We start from the raw sequence: 19,875 nt of genomic DNA, 5'->3' as shown, positions 1-19,875 counted from the left end.
ACTCTTGTGCCCTCTACAGCCGACTTCGACTGTTTGCTGCATCGCTTTACGTTCTCGACCTCCCAACTGCAGCCCGTGGTGACAAACGCAATTCTACACTTTGACCTTTCCTCCTTGGTCTTGGCCGATGTGCCCTTGCAGACTTGTATGGCACACTCTCCGTTCGGCGTCGCCTTCACTTGGAAAATACAGAGGCAGCTTCGTTGGGGTCTAAACGGCAGCATCCCCTACTTTAGTCGCCGTACAGATACCGAAATTTCACGACTCGTCATTTCAAATCTCTACTGTCAAAGAATTTATTCCGTCCTGCCCTTGAGTGCCGATGTATCCTATCCTTAGTCCATGGTCCAGAGTTCGTCTCTTTGGTGAGCTCCACGCGTCGTCACGACCTCGCCTCACGGGATTTGCAAATATTCCTTCCATTCCTTGCGTATGCACGAAAAAAACCCGCCGTCTCCCCGTCATCTTCTGGGAGTCAGTCGGCATCATGTCCTTGCCACGCTCCAGCATGACTGATGGTGGAAATTCTTCCCAATCTAGGCCCGGCATCAACTCCGACGAAAGCAGTATCATGACGTGGGGGGTTTCCCATGGAGGGATGAAGGCTTGCTTTCGTAAGTAGGCAACACAGTTTTTGCATTGCAACGCTGGCCGGATGCTTGCGGCTTCTTCAATCTATCCTGGTGTTTTCAATGGGGAATATGGAGCAGCATCGTTGTGAAGTCAGAGTCGGTTCCCCTTGGAAGATGTTGCATATATGCTTCAAAGTGACTAATTTATGCTGCAGCATCAAAAACTCGAATTTAATAGCATATATAATGGTGTTGGCTACAGATTGTATTATTCGAGCTCATGAACAACGCCTTGGAACAATCACGCGCCTCGGATCATTGCATCATGTACACCGTCCCAGTTCGCAGCGCCAAAGTCCTCGATGACGCAGCAGCTTGCAACATTCGTACATGTGCTTACAGTCCACCTGTCAAATCGCGGGTCCTCGGAGCCCCTGAGTTGGCCGTTGACACATCCAACCACTTGCGAGTTATTGATGCAACAGAGCTGTTCTTCAAATTCTAGCCGCCGGTACGCAATGTCCCACGGCAGCACTTCCTCTCACGGTATTCCAAGCATATAAATATGTGCAACTATTAACACAGTCCTCTGTCGGATGGTGAACGGTGTAATCTCCGGGAAAACCGTTGCTAGTGTTCGAGGAATCGATCGGAGTGGAGGTGCAGTAACATGTCTGCTGCCGGCGACGAGGAAACTGTTGGCCGATAGTGCCTTGTGCGGACGAAGAGGGGGGAAGTGCGGTTCGGAATAGACATAGAAGTCGAAGTGGTAGGCCAGATAGCATACCCGGAGCGTGTTCGTTGTCTCTTTGACGTCGAGGAGGAGCTTGGATAAGGCACTGATGCTATATTCATCGAGACCGTTACCCGGCGGCATGCAGGCAAAGGCTACACGGTGGCCGCAAAGGACATTCTTCCTGTAGTCTTTGTCAAGGGTGTCAACACGCTCCAAAGAAAGGCGCTTCGGGGCAACAAGCATCGACAGGAGCGCGCCAAGAGCTTGGATGCGCTAGAGCATCTATTCCTTTGGCGGGTGTTATACCGCAACACTGTTACCTTCCACTTGAGCAAGAACCCCGTGGGAGATCAGGGGTGCTGCGGTCCTTGTGACTTGCACGTGGCGCAAATCTCGGGTATTTTGCAGTAGCGATTTCGTTTTCCTTGGATATTATTTCCCTAATAGAAGCTTGTTTAGTCGTACTGGCCGCCGCGGCAGTATTTCTACCGGCAGATTCCCGAATCGAAATGAGATGGCGAGGAGGAACGGAATGTGGATTGGTATAGACTGCTGCTGGAGAGAAGTCAAGCAGGGCCTGCAGTCGTGACGGCTCCAGGGAAAGCGGCGAGCAGGCTCCCGCCCACAAGGTCGATGCCGGCGAGTACTGGCATTTCGGATGGTGGAGTTCGACAATCGTCATCTATATGTGCGTTATCTAGCTCGACGTTCTGCCGATGTGCTGCAACCTGGCAAATCCTTCCGCTGCTGACACTGGACGGTGCAGATGTTGAGTGGTTGAGATAGGGATCACATTGTGGAAGGGTGGTGTCGAGCTCAGGATGGCAGCAGCGCCAGGATTGCTGCTCGCATGCCGACAACTGTTCGAGGAACAAGATTGAATAGGCGTAGCAGGCGAGGCCACTTCTCCGTTCGACTGTTGGACTGTTCGTTCGTATGCAGTTTGAAAATCAGTGATCCGTAGGGCTCGTACATTAACACCATCCATACGCTCCCAGCGCTAAGCTACAAAAGGCTGTATAATTTCGTCTATATAGACTCCTATGTAGTATACATGTGTCACCGATCGGAGTGTCACGAGGACAAGCACGTGACAGCTGCACCCACATAATGGGCAATAACAGAGACGATTCCCATATTCCTGATTCTTCCACCCATTCTTCCACCCTTCTTGCATGACGACTGCACCCACATAATGGGCAATAACAGAGAAGATTCCCATATTCATGATTCCTCCACCCTTCTTGCATAGGGCAATAACAGAGACCATTCCCAATATTCATGATTCTTCCACCCTTCTTGCATGACAACTGCACCCACATAATGGGCAATAACAGAGACGATTCCTAGTAATCATGATTCTTCCACCCTTCTTGCATCACAACTGGCAGCAAACTTCTCCACGCAAGAAAAATAAGACGACAAGGAAATCGAAACGCTTCTGTGCAATGAGCTCGTGGCAAGGTTGCAGTGCAGCGTGTACGGTGGAGAGTGCCTGATCGATTGAATGAAAACATTCGACGGATTTCCGAATATTTCCAGTCATCTCAAGGCGGCAACAAAAAACTAGTCGCCGGGAAGAAATTATTCGACATAAAACTGCAACGAAAGCGATAATCAAGATAATACTAATCGTATTCTTCGTCAGAACATTTCTGTGCATCAGGGCATGACAATATGTCGTCATCGCCGTCCAGGTACCTGCCCCGCGCTAGCACTAAGGATCGTGACCTCTGTGGAGATAAACGCTTTTTGTCACCGACAATGCGGTGTGCGATTCGCCAAAAATAACGCGCGCGTCATACCTTGGATGGAACGCATCATCATGACCGAAGCTCAACGGGATCCAGACACACGACGGAGAAAGAAAAACATTCGTCATTCCTCCCACCCGTCCCGTCCCTTTGCCAATGACCTCATTTTCATCGTGGCCCCATTCCGCCCTGGAGGACATTTCCTAGTTTCAATCGACCAACCGACCGGCACCAACTATTCTCTGCCGCTTCATCAACCAAACCGACAATGCATATTCCGGGAGCTCAGACGATGGCCGCGCTCATGGCCCTTGGCGGCCTTGCACCAAGTATGTTCCCGTTTCTCGTTCTCGGCAGCCCCTAGACGTGTCGCGGAATCCTCGTGTTCTCCCCCATGTCCTTCGCCATCATCTCCATCTCCGCACATCTCCATATCCCCATGTCCCCCATATCCACATGTTCGCGCGTCCCAGCATCCCCATGTGATGATCCCTGGCCCCCCCTGCACCCCACAACAATTGCCGTACCCGTCGTCTGCATGTTACACTGCGCTGACCCGCATCGCCCCGCAGCTGGCGACTATGTCGCCAAAGGAACGGTGCTCGACTACGCCGTCGAAGCGTGCCTCGACGCCGACGGAAACGTTCGTTGCTCCAAGCCTTTTTCCGTCCTACGCGACTCCTGCTACACCATCAGCTGGACCACCTCCGGTACCCTCTCCCACACCACGGCCGAGTTCCGCGACGCTGCCACGGGCGAAATCGTCTTCTATCGCGATACGGACGGCCCCTGGTTCCCCGCGAAGCCTGAACTCGTCTATCTCGACTTCAAACCGAAGATGTGGTGGGCGGGAAACGATACGGTCGACTACGAGGTCAAAATGTGCGACAAGGTCAATGATCTGTAGAAGCAGCCCTCGATACTCGATCAGCACTTCACCTGGACGTGGCGCGAGGGGGGAAGCGAAAGGAAACGGCAGGGGACGATGCGAACGGCGGAGTTCTTCCTCTACGTTGCTGTGTATCTCGTCCCGTGCACAATCCAAGTATACATCACAGGTCTCGTCATTTGCATCGCCACGACGCGCTGTCGCCGACTCGTATCGCATCCGACGTACCAGAACAAGTGACAGAAACGTCCCGTGCGGGACAAGCGCTGATTCTGATTGATGACAAAATAGTGCATCGAACCGCTACGCAGGTATCATCATCTACAATGGAATACCTGCAATCTACCGAGTATCGCCAAAGATGACTCTCGCTTCGCCCACTCACAACCATGCCGGTCTCTACGGCCGTGCATGACCCGGGACCTGTCCGTGCGGGTACGCGATCCAACCGCGCACATCGGAAAGCAGCCGTCGGAGAAGAAAGTGTGGTCGAGCACCCTACCGAGCAGATTTCTACGCTCGCCCCTTCAGCACCTGGCTGCCGAGCCCCTTGCTCTCCGCACTCTGCCCGACGATCCCCTCGCTCAGACGTCTCGTCACGACGTCCGGGTCCGGCTCGTCTCCTCCCACAAACGTCCAGCTCTCCTCGGCCTCGTCGTCCTCCTCGCCGTCGGGCTTGCTGCCGGGCTTGCGCTTGATGAGGCTCTTGGCGTACTCGAGATCTCGATATATGCTCTGGATTGCGTCTGCGACGCCCGTCTCCTGGACTGTGGTCAGAATGCTTCATCAGTGCCGAAGGGGGGGGGATTGAAGGCGTACTTGGCGAATGTGCTCACCCAGCACGCGAGCCTTGACGATGATGCGCTCGTTCCGCGTCGCCTCCCACAGTGCGCGGCCGAAGCTGTTGGTGCCCCAGCGCCTCACCCAGACGCCGACGCCGAGGTCCTCGACGCGGCTGGCGAAGAAGAACTGGTCGCCGAAGAAGGGCCGTATGATGGTCGGAATGCCCGCCCGCAGGCTGGCCCCGGTCGTGCCCGAACCTCCGTGGTGGGCCGCCGCGTCGATGCGTCGGAACAGCCAGTCGTGAGGCGCCGACTTGATGACGAAGAGCTCGGGCGGGATGTCCGGCTCCCGCGGCCGCGGCTTCTCCGGGTCGTCGCCGGGCGAGATGCGGTCGGACCAGCCCTTGGAGAGGATGCAGCGGACGTCGGCCTTGAGGACGGCGTCGATGACCTCCTGTGTCATCTTGCCGGGGTCGTCGACGATGATGGAGCCGAAGCCGACGTATACGAGCTTCTTGCCGTCGTCCCTGGCCTTCTGGATGAAGTCCTCGAGTTCCCGCGGCGGTCTGTACTCGTCGCCCTCGTCGAGAAACCAGTAGCCGGTGACCCTGATCCAGTCCGAGTAGTCGAGCGGCGGCGCGACGACGCTCGGGCTGAAGTTGTAGAGGAACGGTACCTTGTTCGGCTGCATCTTCTCGAGGCTCGTGTTGGGCAGCTTGAGCGTGCTGTTGCGCCAGCGGTTCACCTGCTGCGCCGTCGCCCTCCAAAAGATGTTGTCGAACATGACGTACGTCATGTAGTTGTAGGCCCCGCCCATCTTGTGCTCGGGCATGATGAAGGAGTGCGGGTAGGCCCTCGTGCGCGTCCAGGGCATGGTGAAGGCTCGGAAGTAGGGGATCGCGAGCTTCTCTGCGATGTGGATGCCGGCCATGGCCGAGGGCGACTCGATGAGCAGCTCGGATCCCTCGCAGGCGTGGTAGGCGGAATCCAGCAGGTCGTCCAGCCAGTCGCGAAACTTGGCGTTGGCCTCGCGCAGGAAGGAGAGGGTGAAGGTGCCGTTTTCGATGCAGAGGCGCATCAGCTCCCCGGGATCGCCCTCGACGCGGCGGAACTCGATGCCGTGCGACTCGACCCAGCCCTGAAACTCGGCGTGGGTGGCGATGCGCGGCCGGTGGCCGTCCGCCAGCAGGCCTTTGCAGAGGGCAATGTACGGCTGCACGTCGCCGCGGGAGCCGATGGTCAGGCAGGTGATCCTCATGGAGCCGGCCGGCTTGAAGCTGAGAAAGGAGCCGTCCGGGTCGTCCATGAGGATCGTAGGCGCGTTCGGCAGGTGCGTCTGCGACGGCATCTCGATCTCGTGCTCGGGGTACTCTCCTTGCCGCGCCGAGCTGAGGGCGTCACGCTCGGCCATGGCGGAATCCTCGTCGTCGGCCTCGTCGTCGCGGAGGACGCCCGAGGCTTGGAGAAACCTATTCGTCTCGAGGCTCTGGAGCAGCGTCACGGCGCAGTCGTCGCGGACCTCGGCCGGGCCGAACTCGAAGAAGAGCTCCTCGTGGCCGCGTATGACGACGACGAGGCCGGCGTAGCCGAAGCGGAACCCCTTCTCCTTGTGCGCCGTCTCGACGTCCTTGAGGGGCAGGATCAGCTTCGTGCGGGTGCCGGGCAGCAGGCTGCGGAAGCAGAAGGATCGGTCGCTGATGTATATCTTGCCGTACAGGGGCAGGACGCGGACGATGTAGCCAAAGTACGTGGCCTGCAGCCGCTCGGCGTCGGGAAGGGCAAAATGGGCGCGGAAGCGGTCCATCGAGGTCTGCACCTTGCCCTCCGAGTCCTGCTCGAGGTCGTCGTCGTCGGGACGCAGGCCGTGGGGATCGTCGTAGTGCTTGTGGCCCCCCTTCCACATGCCCGACACCTTCTCGACGTAGCCCATGGACTCGGCGGCGAAGAGGGAGCTCATGCGCTTGCCCGTCTTGTTCAGGTAGTCGGCGAAGGCGCCCGCGCGCTGGAGGGGGTAGGATCCCATCTTCGTGATGCTCTGCAGAGACGGCGTCGAGGAGCGTCCGGGATCCAAGCTCGCGCGGTAGGCCAGCTGCTCCATGTGCCCCGTCGTCGCGCAGTGGTGAGGCAGGCCGGGCCTCGCGTCGGCGCAGGGAGACGAGGTGGGCGACTGGCGCATCGTCGGGCTGTGAAACACCTCGCTCCCTCGCAGGATCTGGCTCGCCGAAGGATCTTCCGTCGTCGAGACGGCGACGTTGGAGTAGCCCGGCTCGTCCGTCGACGAGGGCACGTTCGAGTCGGACGAGGCCACCGGCCGCGACCTGTCGCTGCGGCGGCGGAGGCTCTGCGACCTGCTGCCGCTGAAGCTCCGGCGAGGGCCCTGCTCCCTCAGCGGGCTCGGCACGTCGTGGCTCCGCCGGCCCAAGTGGAGCACGGCGTCGAAGCTGGTGCGGGAGGAGACGTCGAGGCTCGGCCGAGGACTCGCGCCGCCGGAGTGGGTGGAGAGGGGCGACAGGGTAGCCTTGACCGTCTCCGGCAGCTTCGTCGACCGCGCCCTGTCGGTGAGCAGGTTGCTCCGGCTCGTGTTCTTGGAGTCCCTCGGCGAGCCGTCGACGCTCAAGCCGGCGACGGCCTCGGCCGCTTCGTTGCCGGAAGCATCCTCGACGAGGATCTTGAGGACGTTGACGGCTTCCTCGCCGAACTTGAAGAAGGAAAAGAAGTACTGCGGCGAGCGGGTCAGCGGGCTCGGCAACGGACGCGGCAACGGGCGCGGCGGCATCGGACGAGAGCGCGTACCTCGTCGATGGCGTACGTCTCGTCGTTGTCGACGACGCGAATCTTGCACGTCTCGGAAAACTCCATCATCTGCGTCTCCTCGACGTCGATGACATTGTCGATGGGTAGCGAGATCTTGACGCTGTCCCCGTCGTTGTGGCTGCGGAATATGACGCGCTGCAGGCTCTTGACCCAGTCCTTGGCGCTCGGTGCGCTGTCGGCCTTGAAGCTGTAGGTGCGGTGGCTCGTGACGACCTCGAAGTGGACGCCGTTCTTGCCGCGGTCGACGACGTCGGCGGAGATGCCGACGCTGAGGTCGATCTGGCCGTGGGGGAAGTAGAGGTTGGTCGAGTCGCGGTAGTAGGAGAGAACGTCGCCCTTGAGGCGGAACCAGTACCGGTTGTACCTCGGATTCCTCCGGCCGCTCTTGGAGAGGTATCCGGACTTGGCCACGACATTCTGCTCTCGGCGTCAGCACCGACGGGGCGGGTCGCGGACGGTTGGGGTGTCATACGGCCTTTTTAGGAAGATAGGAGTAGAAGCAGATGTGCTTGGCGGTGATGTAGAGGAAGCCCTGGAGCAGGACGCTCTGCAGCAGCCAGCAAGGGTACTCTGTCGGATGTGAGGACGGGCAACGGATCATGAGGGGCAAGACGACGGAGCGACATACCTGCGACGACCTGCTCGACGTCGTCAAACTCGAAAATGTCCTTTAGGCGACGAGCGAGGAGCATGTGGTTGTCGCCGTCGTCGACGCCGCTCAGGTCGGCCGAGGAGGGCCGCTCGAGATCGAAGCTGGGCCGGCTCGACATCTCGGCCCTCGCCTGGAGCATGCGGCTCATGACGGGCGCGAGACGGTTCTCGTCAGGCTCGGCAAGCTCGGTCGACGCACTCCGGTCGTCGAGGGTCAGGAGCGGGAGGGGGACGGAGGGTCGACCGGCGCCCCGCTCGGGCTTCGGTATTCGCTTCGGAAGGGTGGCGAGCGACCGGAGCAGGCGATGGCCCGAGAGCCTCTTGTGTCGCCTGGCCGCGTCGGGCGTGTGCGGCTTGAGGATGGCCGTCTGGGCGAGGTCACGACGGGGCTGCTCCGGGCCGTCGTCGTCTTCGCTGCTGCCGTCGTCGAAGCGTTCGTTGAAGTCGACCTTGGAGCCGGCGGCGGCGATGAGGCCGAAGATGCTCTGGTTCATGTTGACCGACACGGGACCGCCCCGTGCGGCGGGGGCGTTGTTGGGAGACGTCTCGTCATCGCTGTCGCCGGCCCGCAGGGGCTCGGGGAGGTCGACGGGGAGGCTGGACTCTCGACGACAACGCTTCTGCAGCTTCCTCGGCGCCCTAGGCCTCGGGGGCAAATCGTCGGCCGCCGCCGCGGAGCCATCGGCACTGTGAGGGGCGGAGGGGTGCGTCATGCTCTATCCGTACGCTGCGTGACGGCCCGCCCGTTGACCGGATCGTGGGAAGGGGGGGGGGGGGACGAGGGGATCTTGGCCGTGACAGGCCGGCACGGCGGTCGACCGAAGCGACGGGAGGCGTCGACGAGCCCGCGCGGGGGAGGGAGCGGGGGAGCAAGTGGGGGAGGGGGGAGCGAGGGGCGAGAGCGCTGCGGTCGCGTCGTGGGTGCCGATGGGACGTCGGTCTGGATATTCTTTGGTCGTGATGAGACGAAGGAGAAGGTGCAAGATGGCGGTGGTGGTGGTGGTGGTGGTGGTGAGGTTGCTCAAGCCTAGCAGGCGGACCGTCATTGGGCGGCAGGCTCTAGGTTGGGATGGTGCGCACGCTCGCACCTGCGCCGAACCGACAGGCGGTTCAGCGGACTCTGTAGGTCTGTAGGCGCTCTGAACGGCCTGCGATTAGCGCCTGGGCGGCGGCACAGCGGTACCCAGAAGCACCAAGAACAGGCGGCGGAGGAGGCTCGGCGAATCTGCCTATCGATAAGCTCCCGCCAGTGCTCAGATCCACCAATGACGCAGGTCCAAGACACATGTCCGGTCTCGGGTACGGAGTATTATACAAGAAAGTACAAGTAAGTACATGCACCCCGTGCTCCGTAGTTGTACACAAGTACAATAGGTACTTGCTTCAAGTACGGAGTACTCCGTACAGTACGGATACATGTGCTGTACATGTGCAGGAAGCAATCTGTGCAGCTGCTCCATACTGGAAAGCAAGGGTTGCAGGTACAGTACATGTACAACTACAACTGCTGTACTCGCAAGGAGAGTGAACAGAGGTTCCTGTGAACTGCATGTCCACACGGCAAGTATTTACAATCAGGAGAGTCACAGAGGTGTCCCGTACACGGCATGTCCTAAACGTACAAGTACCTAGTAGGTAGATACTAGGCACCTGGTACTCTGTACTGAATGCCAGCAGGGGGGTTACAGAGGTGTCCCGTACACGGCATGTCCTGAACCTAGGGTACAAGTACTGTACGGTAGATACTGGGCACCTAGTACTCTGCACAGAACGCACTTGTTGTAACTAGTGGGTGTGTGCATGTACTGTACGGTACCTGCTCGGGCACGCTCTGTGAATGCCGCAAGACGACCAAACTATTTGCACAGCAATACTCCGTACCTGTTAATTAATCAATACCTGGTCCTATTTGCCTGCACCACATACGTGTACACTACAAGCACAGCGTTGCCGCATGTGCTGCACCGGAAAGGCCAGCAACGTTCATCGCTCTTCTCCTTCGTCATCCTCCAGATCAGCGTCAAGCGGCCGGCAGCTGCCCAGATGGACGATGCCACTCTCGACGGCCACTCGACGGCCACTCGACGGCCACTCGACGGCCACTCGACGGCCACTCGACGCCTCCCTTGCCAGCCCTCGTCCGTGGTCACGCCCGCCATGGCGACCTCCCTCCCCAGGGACGGGTGCCGAGACAGCATGTGATGCCGATCGTCAGAGGCTCACGTCAGGCCCAAAACTCTGCTGCATTCCAAACGTCCCCGCGCTGGCCATGACGCGGAACCCTCATCGCCGGTTCGACGCCAACGACGCATCAGACGCACAATGACAAGTCCACGCCGAGAGCCCATGCCGAGAGTCCATGCCGAGGAGGAAGCAACAGGCCGCTGCAGCCAGCAAGCTCCCATCCAATACCTTGGTTGCGTCGAGGCTGCCGCTGCCGCACCGATCGACGGGGCATCGATGCAGTGATTTACAGCACAGCACGCGCAGCAAACTCCCTACAGCACACCTCCGGGTGCTGCTAGCGGTGCGGAGTACAGTAGTAGTGGCCAGGTCATCAGGACCCTCGACACCCACCCACCGAACCCCTCCAAACCCCCGCATCAGGCACGTGGCAACCTCAGCCACGCTTCGGCTGCGACACACTCTCTACCCAGCCACGCACGGCCGCACGACGGCAGCCCCCATGGCAGCCAGTACCATCACCACACGGACATTATACACCTGGGACCGGCCACCACCACCATCACCTCACCACTCGGACATTGTGCATCTGGGGACGGTGCAATGCCCGCTTCGTCATCCTGGCTGTCGTGAAGCCGACGTAGCGGCAGCATCAGCCAATACTCTGCATCCATCGGGAACGGGACGCGCGACTGGTCGAACATGGCAGCCAAACCAAGCCAATCCTTATGAAGTAGGCTGTCAAAGCAAGCCAAACCCCTGAAATAGGCCATGACATGTGAAATGGGCTCTATTGCCACCTAAATTCTTTCTATCGAGGATCCCAATGCCCTAGGGCCCATCGCTCATCACCCGCCGCGGCACGATTCCAAGACGTCACGTGCTTCTTGCTGATACAAGTTGAAATATTCTTTCCATGTTGCCATTCTCACCCAATCCCCATTGCAGTCGTCGTGTATCCTGCCAGTCGTAGTTTATTCTGCTAGTCGTAGTATATCCTGCCAGTCGTAGTGTATCCGGCCAGTCGTAGTGTATCCGGCCAACATCCATTTCGTGCCAAGGTAACCAAGCATCGGGCCTGGGCCGTCGTTGCTGAGTGTCGCCCACTGGCAGCCTCCTCTCGGTCAATAAATCTTGCTCGCCGTCAAAGTATGCATGCGCCGGGGCTGGGTCGAATGCGGCTCCCTCGGTGAACACGCTAGTGTCGTCGCCGATGCCGAACACGAAGCATCCCCTTCTATGGTACCATGTACAGTGATCCCCGGACGGGGAGATGAGGTCGTCGTCACCATCGTGCAGGAGATGATGCGTGCCTTAATCGCCAATGTGGACAGTCGGATGCCCGAGGGGAGGGAAGACGTTCTCGTCAAACTCTCCCAGGTAGTTGCCTGCGGCGACGTCAGCGACAAGCATGGCCATCGGCAGGGGCACACGTACCGGGCGGCCTGTAGTTGCACACCGAGTACCAGCAGTCGGTGTTTTGAAAGATGGTTCCAGCCGGGCACGCGACCGTCGAGCACCCGACCTCGGAGCTGTCCTTCCACACCATCTGGGTGAAGTGGTCCCAGAGGTCTGGGTTGGAGTCGAGCGGGGGGTTCCCGCCGTACCACACGTAGTACGGAAGCTCGGAATTGTACCACACGTTCGTCACCATGCGAGCGCCGGCCGTCACGGGATCGTCGACGCCATTCAACGCCGCGAGGTTCTGGCCGTAATCGGCAGAGCCGATGGTCCTGGCACCATTGTTAGCTTCTTACGGCACGGCAGGGACGGTCGCGTCGTCAACTGCGTACCCATCGTGCGCAAAGACGCAGGTTAGGGCAAGCGTCTTGGCGTAATCGGCCAGGTCGTTGTTCCAAACAAAGTCCGACACCGAGTGGTTGCGTCGGTGGATGTTGTGCTGACGGAGCATGACTCCCGGATAATCATTCAGATCCAGCGTCGACGTCGGACTCGCACTACTTGTCGTCGTCGTCGAAGTCGTCGTCGAAGTCGACGTCGACGTGGGAGTGATCACACTGGTGGGGAATACGGTCGTCGTGATGGTGGAAATCAAAATTGGCGGCGTAGACGAGGAAGTTGACGATGTAGATGTCGAAGTAGACGTTGATGTGGATGTGGGAGTGGTGGAAGTGGGAGTGGTGGAAGTGGATGTGGAAGTGGATGTGGAAGTGGAAGTGGTGGGTGTGGATGTGGATGTGGGTGTGGTGGGTGTGGGCGTGGATGTGGGTGTAGTTGCGGATGTGGATGCCGCTGCAGTCGTCGAGGTCGAAGTTGAAGTGGAAGTGGAAGTGGATGCCGTAGAGGGAGTGGAAACCCCAGCAGGAGTGGACGTGGACGTGGATGTGGACGTGGATGTGGATGCGGGTGTGGACGTGGAAGTGGACGTGGACAGGGTGGTGGTGGATGTGGAAGTGGAAGCGGACGAAGGTGTGGAAGTGGAAGTGGATGTGGATGTGGACGTGGACGTGGACTCGGACGTGGGCGTGGTGGATGTGGAAGTGGACGTAGAGGTAGATGCGGAAGTAGACGATGATGTGGAGGATGATGATGGCGGCGCCGAGGTAGAAACCGAGGGCGTCTGAGAGGTTGAGACATCTGAAGGTCCTAATGTAATGGTGGTGACCAAGGTCAATAAGGAATCCATCGCGGGCGGGGGGGTGGATGACGAAGGAGTGGGGGATGTCTCGGTAGAGGTGGAAGTAGACGAGGTGGACGTGGATGGCGTAGTGGAGGACGAAGTAGGGGGGGGGGAGGATGATGGAGTGGTGGAGGACGAGATCGGGATAGATGTGGACGGAGTGGCGGAGGTGGGAGTAGTAGAGGACGAACCAGGGGTGGAAGTGGACAGAGTAGTGGTGGACGTCGACTCCAACGGGGCTGAACTGGAAGTAGGCCCAAGTGTTATCGTCGTGTAGATGATAGATTCGGAACCTTGGTCCGTCGTGGAAGTTGACTCGAGCGTCGAGGTCGACTCCGAGGTAGAGCTCGTCGGCACACTCGTCGAGGTTGACTCGGGTATCGAAGTCGACTCCGACGTGGAACTGGTTGGCTCGACCGAGGACGTAGGCACGGCCGAGGAGGTGGGCTCGGCAGACGACGTGGGCTCGGCAGATGACGTGGGCTCGGTGGACGACGCAGACGACGTCGACGACGTGGGCTCGACGGAAGAAGTAGGCTCGGGAGTGGACGTCGGCTCCGCAGACGAGGTCGCCTCCGAAGAGGGCTCCGAAGAGGGCGCCGAAGACGTGTCCGGGAGAGTGACAGTAGTGGCAGGCGTCGTCTCCGACTCGGACGAGACTTCAGACGTGGCCGATGTGGGAGCGGCGACCGACGAGGAACCAGACGACACAAAGGGTTGGAAGCGACTGTAAATCTGGACGACAACGCCAGCAGGAATGTCCTGACGCTTGACCTTGAGGGCCGACGACCCCAGGCTGCAGCACAATTCCTTGGGGATGACGGTGATGGAAGGGTCGAGGGCGGCGGCGCAGTAGCACATGCTGCGTGGGTTATTCTTCGTCAGTCTCTCGTCCGAGCCGGCTCCGTGTCCCGGCAGCGGGCGCGGATTCGACACTTACTTTGCATAGACGGTCATGTACTGGAGATGACACAGGGCGGAGCAGGCGTCGAGGTCATCGCCGGGCGCGGGTCCGACGTTGGCGAATCCCGGAAATCCGTTGGGCGAGGTGACGCAGTTGAGGAATTCAAAGTCGCCCACCTCGTTGGTGCAGTCGGCCGTCGGCGTCGACGAGGGTGCTTCGTGCGTCGACGTCGACGAGGGCGCCTCTTGCGTCGACGGCGAAGAGGACGCTTCGTATGTCGTCGTCGTCTTCTTCTTCGTCTTCGTCTTCATCGTCGGCTCGGCCGTGGGGAAGCACGTCGTGTAGGTCCTGCGAGGCATGGCATGATGAGCATTTTCCGCCGCGTCAAGACCGACCGTCTTTCCCCTCGCAACTCGCCTCCCGGCTCCTTCATCATCATGACGTACCGAACCATCGTCGTCGTCGTCGTCGTGTTACGGCAGACGACCAACATGGGGAGGTGCTCGACCACGGCCACCCTCCTGCACGGGCTGGCGGCCATGGCCGAGGCCGAAGCCAGACCATTGTGAAGATAGAGGTGAATGCCGGTCAGGGCAGTCCAGCGAGCGAACGTCCGTTTCATGACTGCGGCTGGGACTGGGACGGGTGTGATGACGAAGGCGAGAGAGGCTGCTGGCTGGACACGCACCACCACGGCAGTTGGACATTGGGCAGACGTTGGACGGCTTCGAGTCGCCTCGGGGAATAGGGCATAATTGTAGGCGCCGTCGTTGCCGACACATGTCTTTGTTCGGCTCCCTGCCTTGGTGCCCCAACCTCTTGGCTTCCTTTACAGCCGACGCGGGCCAAGGTCGCCAGCCAAGCCATGATGCGTCTTTGTCCTGTGATGGCTTGCTGGCCAGAGGCGTGCGAAGCCGACCGGCAGTTCATTCCTGCGAGGTCCAAACCCTGTTCAGCCAAGCGGCCAGGGCCCCCCGCAGAATAAACCAGCTGGCAGGCCCACCTCGATACGTGGGCGCCCCCACCGGGCATGGGATGAGGAGCGGCCACTCTGTCGAGGCGGAGGATGGGACGCCGATGGATGAATAGTACGGCCTCGTCGATTTCTTAGCCTGCTCTTTGGTGTCGGTGTGGTGTGGAAGCTTGACGACGTCGACCGAATCCATGTAGGCGCGAGCGGACGGCGGTGTGGGTGCGAGCCGACGCACTCGCACGCCCGCACTGTGCATGCACGCCCACGCCATGTGCGTGCTCGTTCGCTGCACTCTCGCTCCCGCACTGTACGTCGTACACCGCATGTACTTGTACAAGGCCTACGCTCACAGACAATCACAATCGCCGTGCACGACGCCGATGCCCAGGCAGAGCACATGTACCGCGACAAGGCAACGACCTGCAAGTACTTGCAACGCTGTCGAGCCATGGCTGCGCACGCCAACCTTCTGGAACGCAACGCACAATGTACGAGTCGACAGGGCGTGCGCGGTTTCTCGCCATGGGCATGCGGTGCACCTGCACGAGTTTGTCAGGCCCCGTGCTTGCGTTCTCTGCTTGCGTTCTCGACATTCATCGCTAGCTGGATCGGATGGAGACATGACGGAGCCTTGAAACCCGGATGGTACGCTACCGACCCTAGGCTGCCAGGAGTGAGTCTGGAAGCGCGCGAGAGAGAGAGGCAAAGGGACGAGCACTGACGTTGACAGGAATGCCTCTCCCGTCCGCTGCCTCGGCCACGGTGCCCATCCTTCGACCGTCGTCATCATGCGTCCACCTCTGCCAAGCCAGCCTCGTGCGTGCAGGGGACCACCGTCGCCGAGAGCCAGCCGTCGCGAGGTATTTTCCCCGTCACGCAGGCGAGAAGACTGGGAACCGGGAGGACGAATAGCCGCCGAGTGCTCCGTTACGTGGTGTTTGCGTGCGGCGAGGACACGACGCCGACGCTGGCCTAACACACCATGGACATGGACAGTGGCCTCGGCACCAGCAGACAAATATAGCGTGGCCGGTGGTGTGAAACGGATCGTCGTGGGGTTCGGCGCTTCCTTCGTCCCCTCGCCCCCCCCCCCCCCCCGTTCCCACCAAGGCAGCGTGCCAAACCTAATCGACGTTGCCTCGTGCTTCCCATGCTACGAGTCAACGGCATTCCTCGCCGGCTGCTTATCGAAGAGGCAAAAGGCGACGCCAACTGCCGCCGTTAGTGCGGCCTAGCGGCAGGATAGAGGCGTGGAAAGGGGGTCGGGGCGGGTCCCTGGCAGCGTCATGGCAAGATGGAGAGTGTCGACAAGGTGGACGGACAATGAGCGGCACAAAGTGCTCCGTATCACTATCCGCATCCGCAAACGGTACGGCCGACTCGATGGATGGACCTGGGCCTATGCGCGTGCTGAAGATATTTTCCTTGCCTTTATTGGCCACTTTGCCTGGCAGACAATAAGTATGATGCAGATCAATCGTGGATCCGTCCACCTTTGACGGCCATGTACAGGTACCTGGTCCTGCACGATAAGGCACGGCACGCGGCGGGTACATGTACACCAAGGGCACAATCCCAGTGGCGGGAAGCGAATCGGTTGGTTGGTGCGACGACCAAGAACACAATCTCCCGCAATGGATGGGAAAGCAACGATTGACGGGCACCAACAACGACTACGCAGAGTACGAGTAATTACGTAGGTATGCGAATGTGAAGTCACCGCCAATTGATGGCAAATGACCTGCCTGCCTGCTGCCCGCCTGCCCGCCTGCTCGCCTGCCTACCTGCCTGCCTGCCTGCCTGCCTGCCTGCCTGCCTCAAGAATGTTGGTGAGCCGAGCCGGCACCCCTCTACAGTACTCTGTACGCTACAGGTGCAAGTACCAGTACATGAACAGTACCGGGACAGGTGCGTAGTGCACGTGCACCCGTGGTGATCAGTACTTGTCCGTACGCCGTACGCCGTAGCGCAGACCATGTACATGCTTGTCCAAGTGCGTGTAAAAGCATGTAGTTGTACAACGGCTGGTTTGCACATCATTCGTCTCCCCCTGCTGACCCCGTCGCCTCACGTGAGCAATGAACGCATTGCCGCAGCAGGCAATGGGAGGCAAGGGCTTGCCGACTTGCCACAGCAAAGTGAGGTATGTGATGGTGCTGGATGATGACGTCGACCATCATCGCATGGCCTGTTGGCGTCGCTCGCAGCATGCATCCGCCATGACGAAACGAATCCCTGCATCCGAAGAATTCCTCGCAACCCAAGGCCGGAGGCCGTCGTCGTCAGCTACTGCGATGGTACCGACGGATGCCATGAAGGTGAATGAATAAATCGCATTTATCCGCCCATTCATTCCTTGTACTTTTCTCCGCCATCCCTCCATGGCACATCCGGTATTGCGCCGTGCGTGCCATGATGGCATCCAATGTCAAGGTGGGCAGAGCAGGAGCGCGAAACCATGCTCCGTGTACTGCAGTTGGAGGTGCGGATACGTGGACTCTGCGAATGACTAAACTAGAAACCGCTCGGCACATGCGGATCATGTCCAGTGAGTACAAGTACTGTATCCGTACTCCAAACTCTGTTCTCCGCACCGCATGCCCAGGTGGCTCGGTGACCTTGCCCGCAGCCTCTGTTGGGGTTTGGAGGCAAATGTTGCCGAGATGATTCGGCCACGACGCGTCCGATGCCCATGCACTATTGACCAATCGACCGTGGTGGACAGCCGATGCCGTCCGGGCATTTCTCTCCGTCCCCACCGCGAGCAAGGTTTTTCACTGCAAATACAAACAGATGGCCTCTTTGTTGCTCGAAATCGCCGGTGGCTGGTCGGATCAATTGACTCGAGAATAACGCCGCTCCGTTGTTGAATGGCAGCATCAGCGTAGGCCCCATGCCAGGAATGGCCATGAATCGCACCGATTCCAGACACAAGCAGCCCTCGGCCATCCCTTTTTTATTTTTATTTTATTTTCTTTTGAAATCCTCAGACGGGGGTGGAGTGGTCCGTGGACCGCTGCAGACTGGTCGTGGCCTTGTTCGGAGTCTCGGTAGCGTTGGACGAACAAACGGACAAGCGACGGTCGCCCGATGCCACCGAGGGGAGCCGGGTGGGTGGACGACAGGCAAACTCCACATGCAATGCCGTGCACGGACAATCGGCTGTCGAGAAATTGACGGCAAACATCCGTGGCGAGACAAGCGGGGGTCATGGCATCGATCGTCGATCAATTGACGACAATGGCGGCGAACATGCGTGAGGAATCGAGGAGGGGGGGGAGGGCATGGCCCCGACGCACCACCTTTGTTGGCGAGCGGCGTGACTGGTCAGCTCCGTGTCTTGGTCGGCGGCGGCGGTCGAAGCGTCGAGCACTACTCCCTCTCGGCATCGTCGACAAATGGACGCTTCATCTCCATGCCTCCCGCTTCGTAGCCGCACTTGGCGTAAAAGTCCCGCTTCTCGGGGCTGCAGTTGAGCAGGCTCTTTCTGCATCCGACGTTGCGGGCTACCGAGTCGAGCGCCATCATCATCCGACGGCCCAGCCCCTTGCCCCGGTGGTGCTCGGCGATGCAAATCTCCTCGACGTGGCCGACGCTGGCGCGGTTCCAGATGCTGCTCGGCCGCCGTCAGCAAAACCCGGGCCGCCGTCACGGCATGCCGACGGACCATACAACTTCTTCTCGACGAGGACGAGACCGGTGCCGACGATGCGGCCTCGGTGCTCGATGACGAGGTAGTAGTACGGCCCCTTGCCTTGGGAGTCGAGCTCGTCGTACCGCTCGTCGAACTCGTCGACAGTCGTGTCGCCCGTCCACGTCAGCTCGCCCAAGCAGTCGAGGAAGCCCTTGGCGTAGTCGTCTCTCGCGAGCGGTCGGATGGCGAACCCGTCGGGGAGGGAGGCGGCCACGTCGGCATCGATGAGCGACGCCGGGAAGAGGCCTCGTGCCATGTGTGGCGGAGCGTGATGGAACTGCGGGCGGGATGGCGGTGAGGAAGACGGCGATGGAGGCGACGACGGCTGTGGATGAAGCCGTGGTTGTGGCGGGGAGGGGTTGCCGCCTCCCTTGAGCTTGTGCGGCGGGCGCTGCGCTGAGCGGCAGAGGATCACCGTCGGCCGACGGCCATGGTGCACTGTACGGTATACTGTACTGTATGGTTCGTGCCGCCAGACGCAGCTCCGGCTCTTACAGCACAGCACATACTGCACAAGGACAGCCAAGTACAGCACTTGCATGTATTTATTAGGTACTTGCATAGCCCAAGTGCGGCGGAGCGGGCAGCGGATCTACCCACTGCCAACACCTGCTAGCACCTAGATGGCCATGGTCTCAGCCGTCCCGGTTGAACTTGATTGATCAAAAATCAATTGCTCTTGGTCATGGTCTTCAAAACACGGATGGATGGCAGAGCCCGCATCCCATCGCAGGTCAAGCCAAGCCGTCCCTTTTGGCCAGAGCCAGGACTAGAGAGGGCGAGATTGCTAGATAGAAAGCATGGCGAGTCTGGATGCGGCATCCGGTACTCCGAACTCCCTACAGTACATACCTTTAGGGAGGTGTAGTACTGACGATCCCCCCTGTGGCGGCAGCCGTGGCGCCGTGGCATGGTACCAGCACAGTGTCGGCCAACCGAATTCATATGTGGAACTGCGGGAGGGCACTGGCGCCTACTGTACTGTACGTCGACAAACAAGTCCCCTGTGATGCGCAACGTCTACAGTGGCGTCTACGCAGGACGCTCGTAATCTTCGTACCGCCAGGGCCAATAAGGGGTTCCCTGAAGCGAATGCATTTCGCCATGCTCGCACTGTGCATGTACTTGTGCAACGGAGAATTCCGTACTTTATTTCTGTGCCAAGTTGAGGCTCTCTTAGTACTTGGCAAAGGCGTCATTCTGCCACCGTGACCTGTCTGCTTCGTACCCACAGCGCACACACTGCTTGAACTGTAAGTAAGTACAGAGTACAGAGTCAAG

General features: G+C 59.5%; 4 protein-coding genes across 4 annotated transcripts; 1 reads left to right on the top strand and 3 right to left on the bottom strand.

Moving 5' to 3' along the window:
• Positions 1 to 3,330: 3,330 nt before the first annotated feature.
• DCS_03293 (uncharacterized protein) lies at positions 3,331 to 3,969 on the top strand (the record flags this gene model as incomplete). Its single annotated transcript, XM_040800615.1, has 2 exons — positions 3,331 to 3,391; positions 3,635 to 3,969. The coding sequence occupies 2 exons, from the start codon at positions 3,331 to 3,333 to the stop codon at positions 3,967 to 3,969; spliced, it is 396 nt and encodes a 131-aa protein (XP_040661498.1).
• A 495-nt stretch (positions 3,970 to 4,464) lies between these two features.
• DCS_03292 (autophagy-related protein 26) lies at positions 4,465 to 8,692 on the bottom strand (the record flags this gene model as incomplete). The annotated part of the gene is made up of 5 exons (XM_040800614.1): positions 4,465 to 4,713; positions 4,771 to 7,452; positions 7,527 to 7,964; positions 8,020 to 8,117; positions 8,176 to 8,692. The coding sequence occupies 5 exons, from the start codon at positions 8,690 to 8,692 to the stop codon at positions 4,465 to 4,467; spliced, it is 3,984 nt and encodes a 1,327-aa protein (XP_040661497.1).
• Positions 8,693 to 11,696: 3,004 nt separating this feature from the next.
• Positions 11,697 to 14,549, bottom strand: DCS_03291 (uncharacterized protein; the record flags this gene model as incomplete). The annotated part of the gene is made up of 5 exons (XM_040800613.1): positions 11,697 to 11,770; positions 11,820 to 12,115; positions 12,176 to 13,885; positions 13,964 to 14,275; positions 14,374 to 14,549. The coding sequence occupies 5 exons, from the start codon at positions 14,547 to 14,549 to the stop codon at positions 11,697 to 11,699; spliced, it is 2,568 nt and encodes an 855-aa protein (XP_040661496.1).
• A 3,723-nt stretch (positions 14,550 to 18,272) lies between these two features.
• On the bottom strand, positions 18,273 to 18,850 carry DCS_03290 (glucosamine 6-phosphate N-acetyltransferase; the record flags this gene model as incomplete). The annotated part of the gene is made up of 2 exons (XM_040800612.1): positions 18,273 to 18,513; positions 18,573 to 18,850. 2 exons carry the CDS (start codon positions 18,848 to 18,850, stop codon positions 18,273 to 18,275), a joined length of 519 nt encoding a protein of 172 aa, XP_040661495.1.
• Between the last annotated feature and the right edge of the window lie 1,025 nt (positions 18,851 to 19,875).

Source organism: Drechmeria coniospora, chromosome 01 (genome assembly GCF_001625195.1).
Source record: "Drechmeria coniospora strain ARSEF 6962 chromosome 01, whole genome shotgun sequence".
Classification (NCBI taxonomy): domain Eukaryota; kingdom Fungi; phylum Ascomycota; class Sordariomycetes; order Hypocreales; family Ophiocordycipitaceae; genus Drechmeria; species Drechmeria coniospora.
The sequence above is the reverse complement of the archived record's forward strand: the minus strand, read 5'-3'. Positions and strand labels throughout refer to the sequence as shown.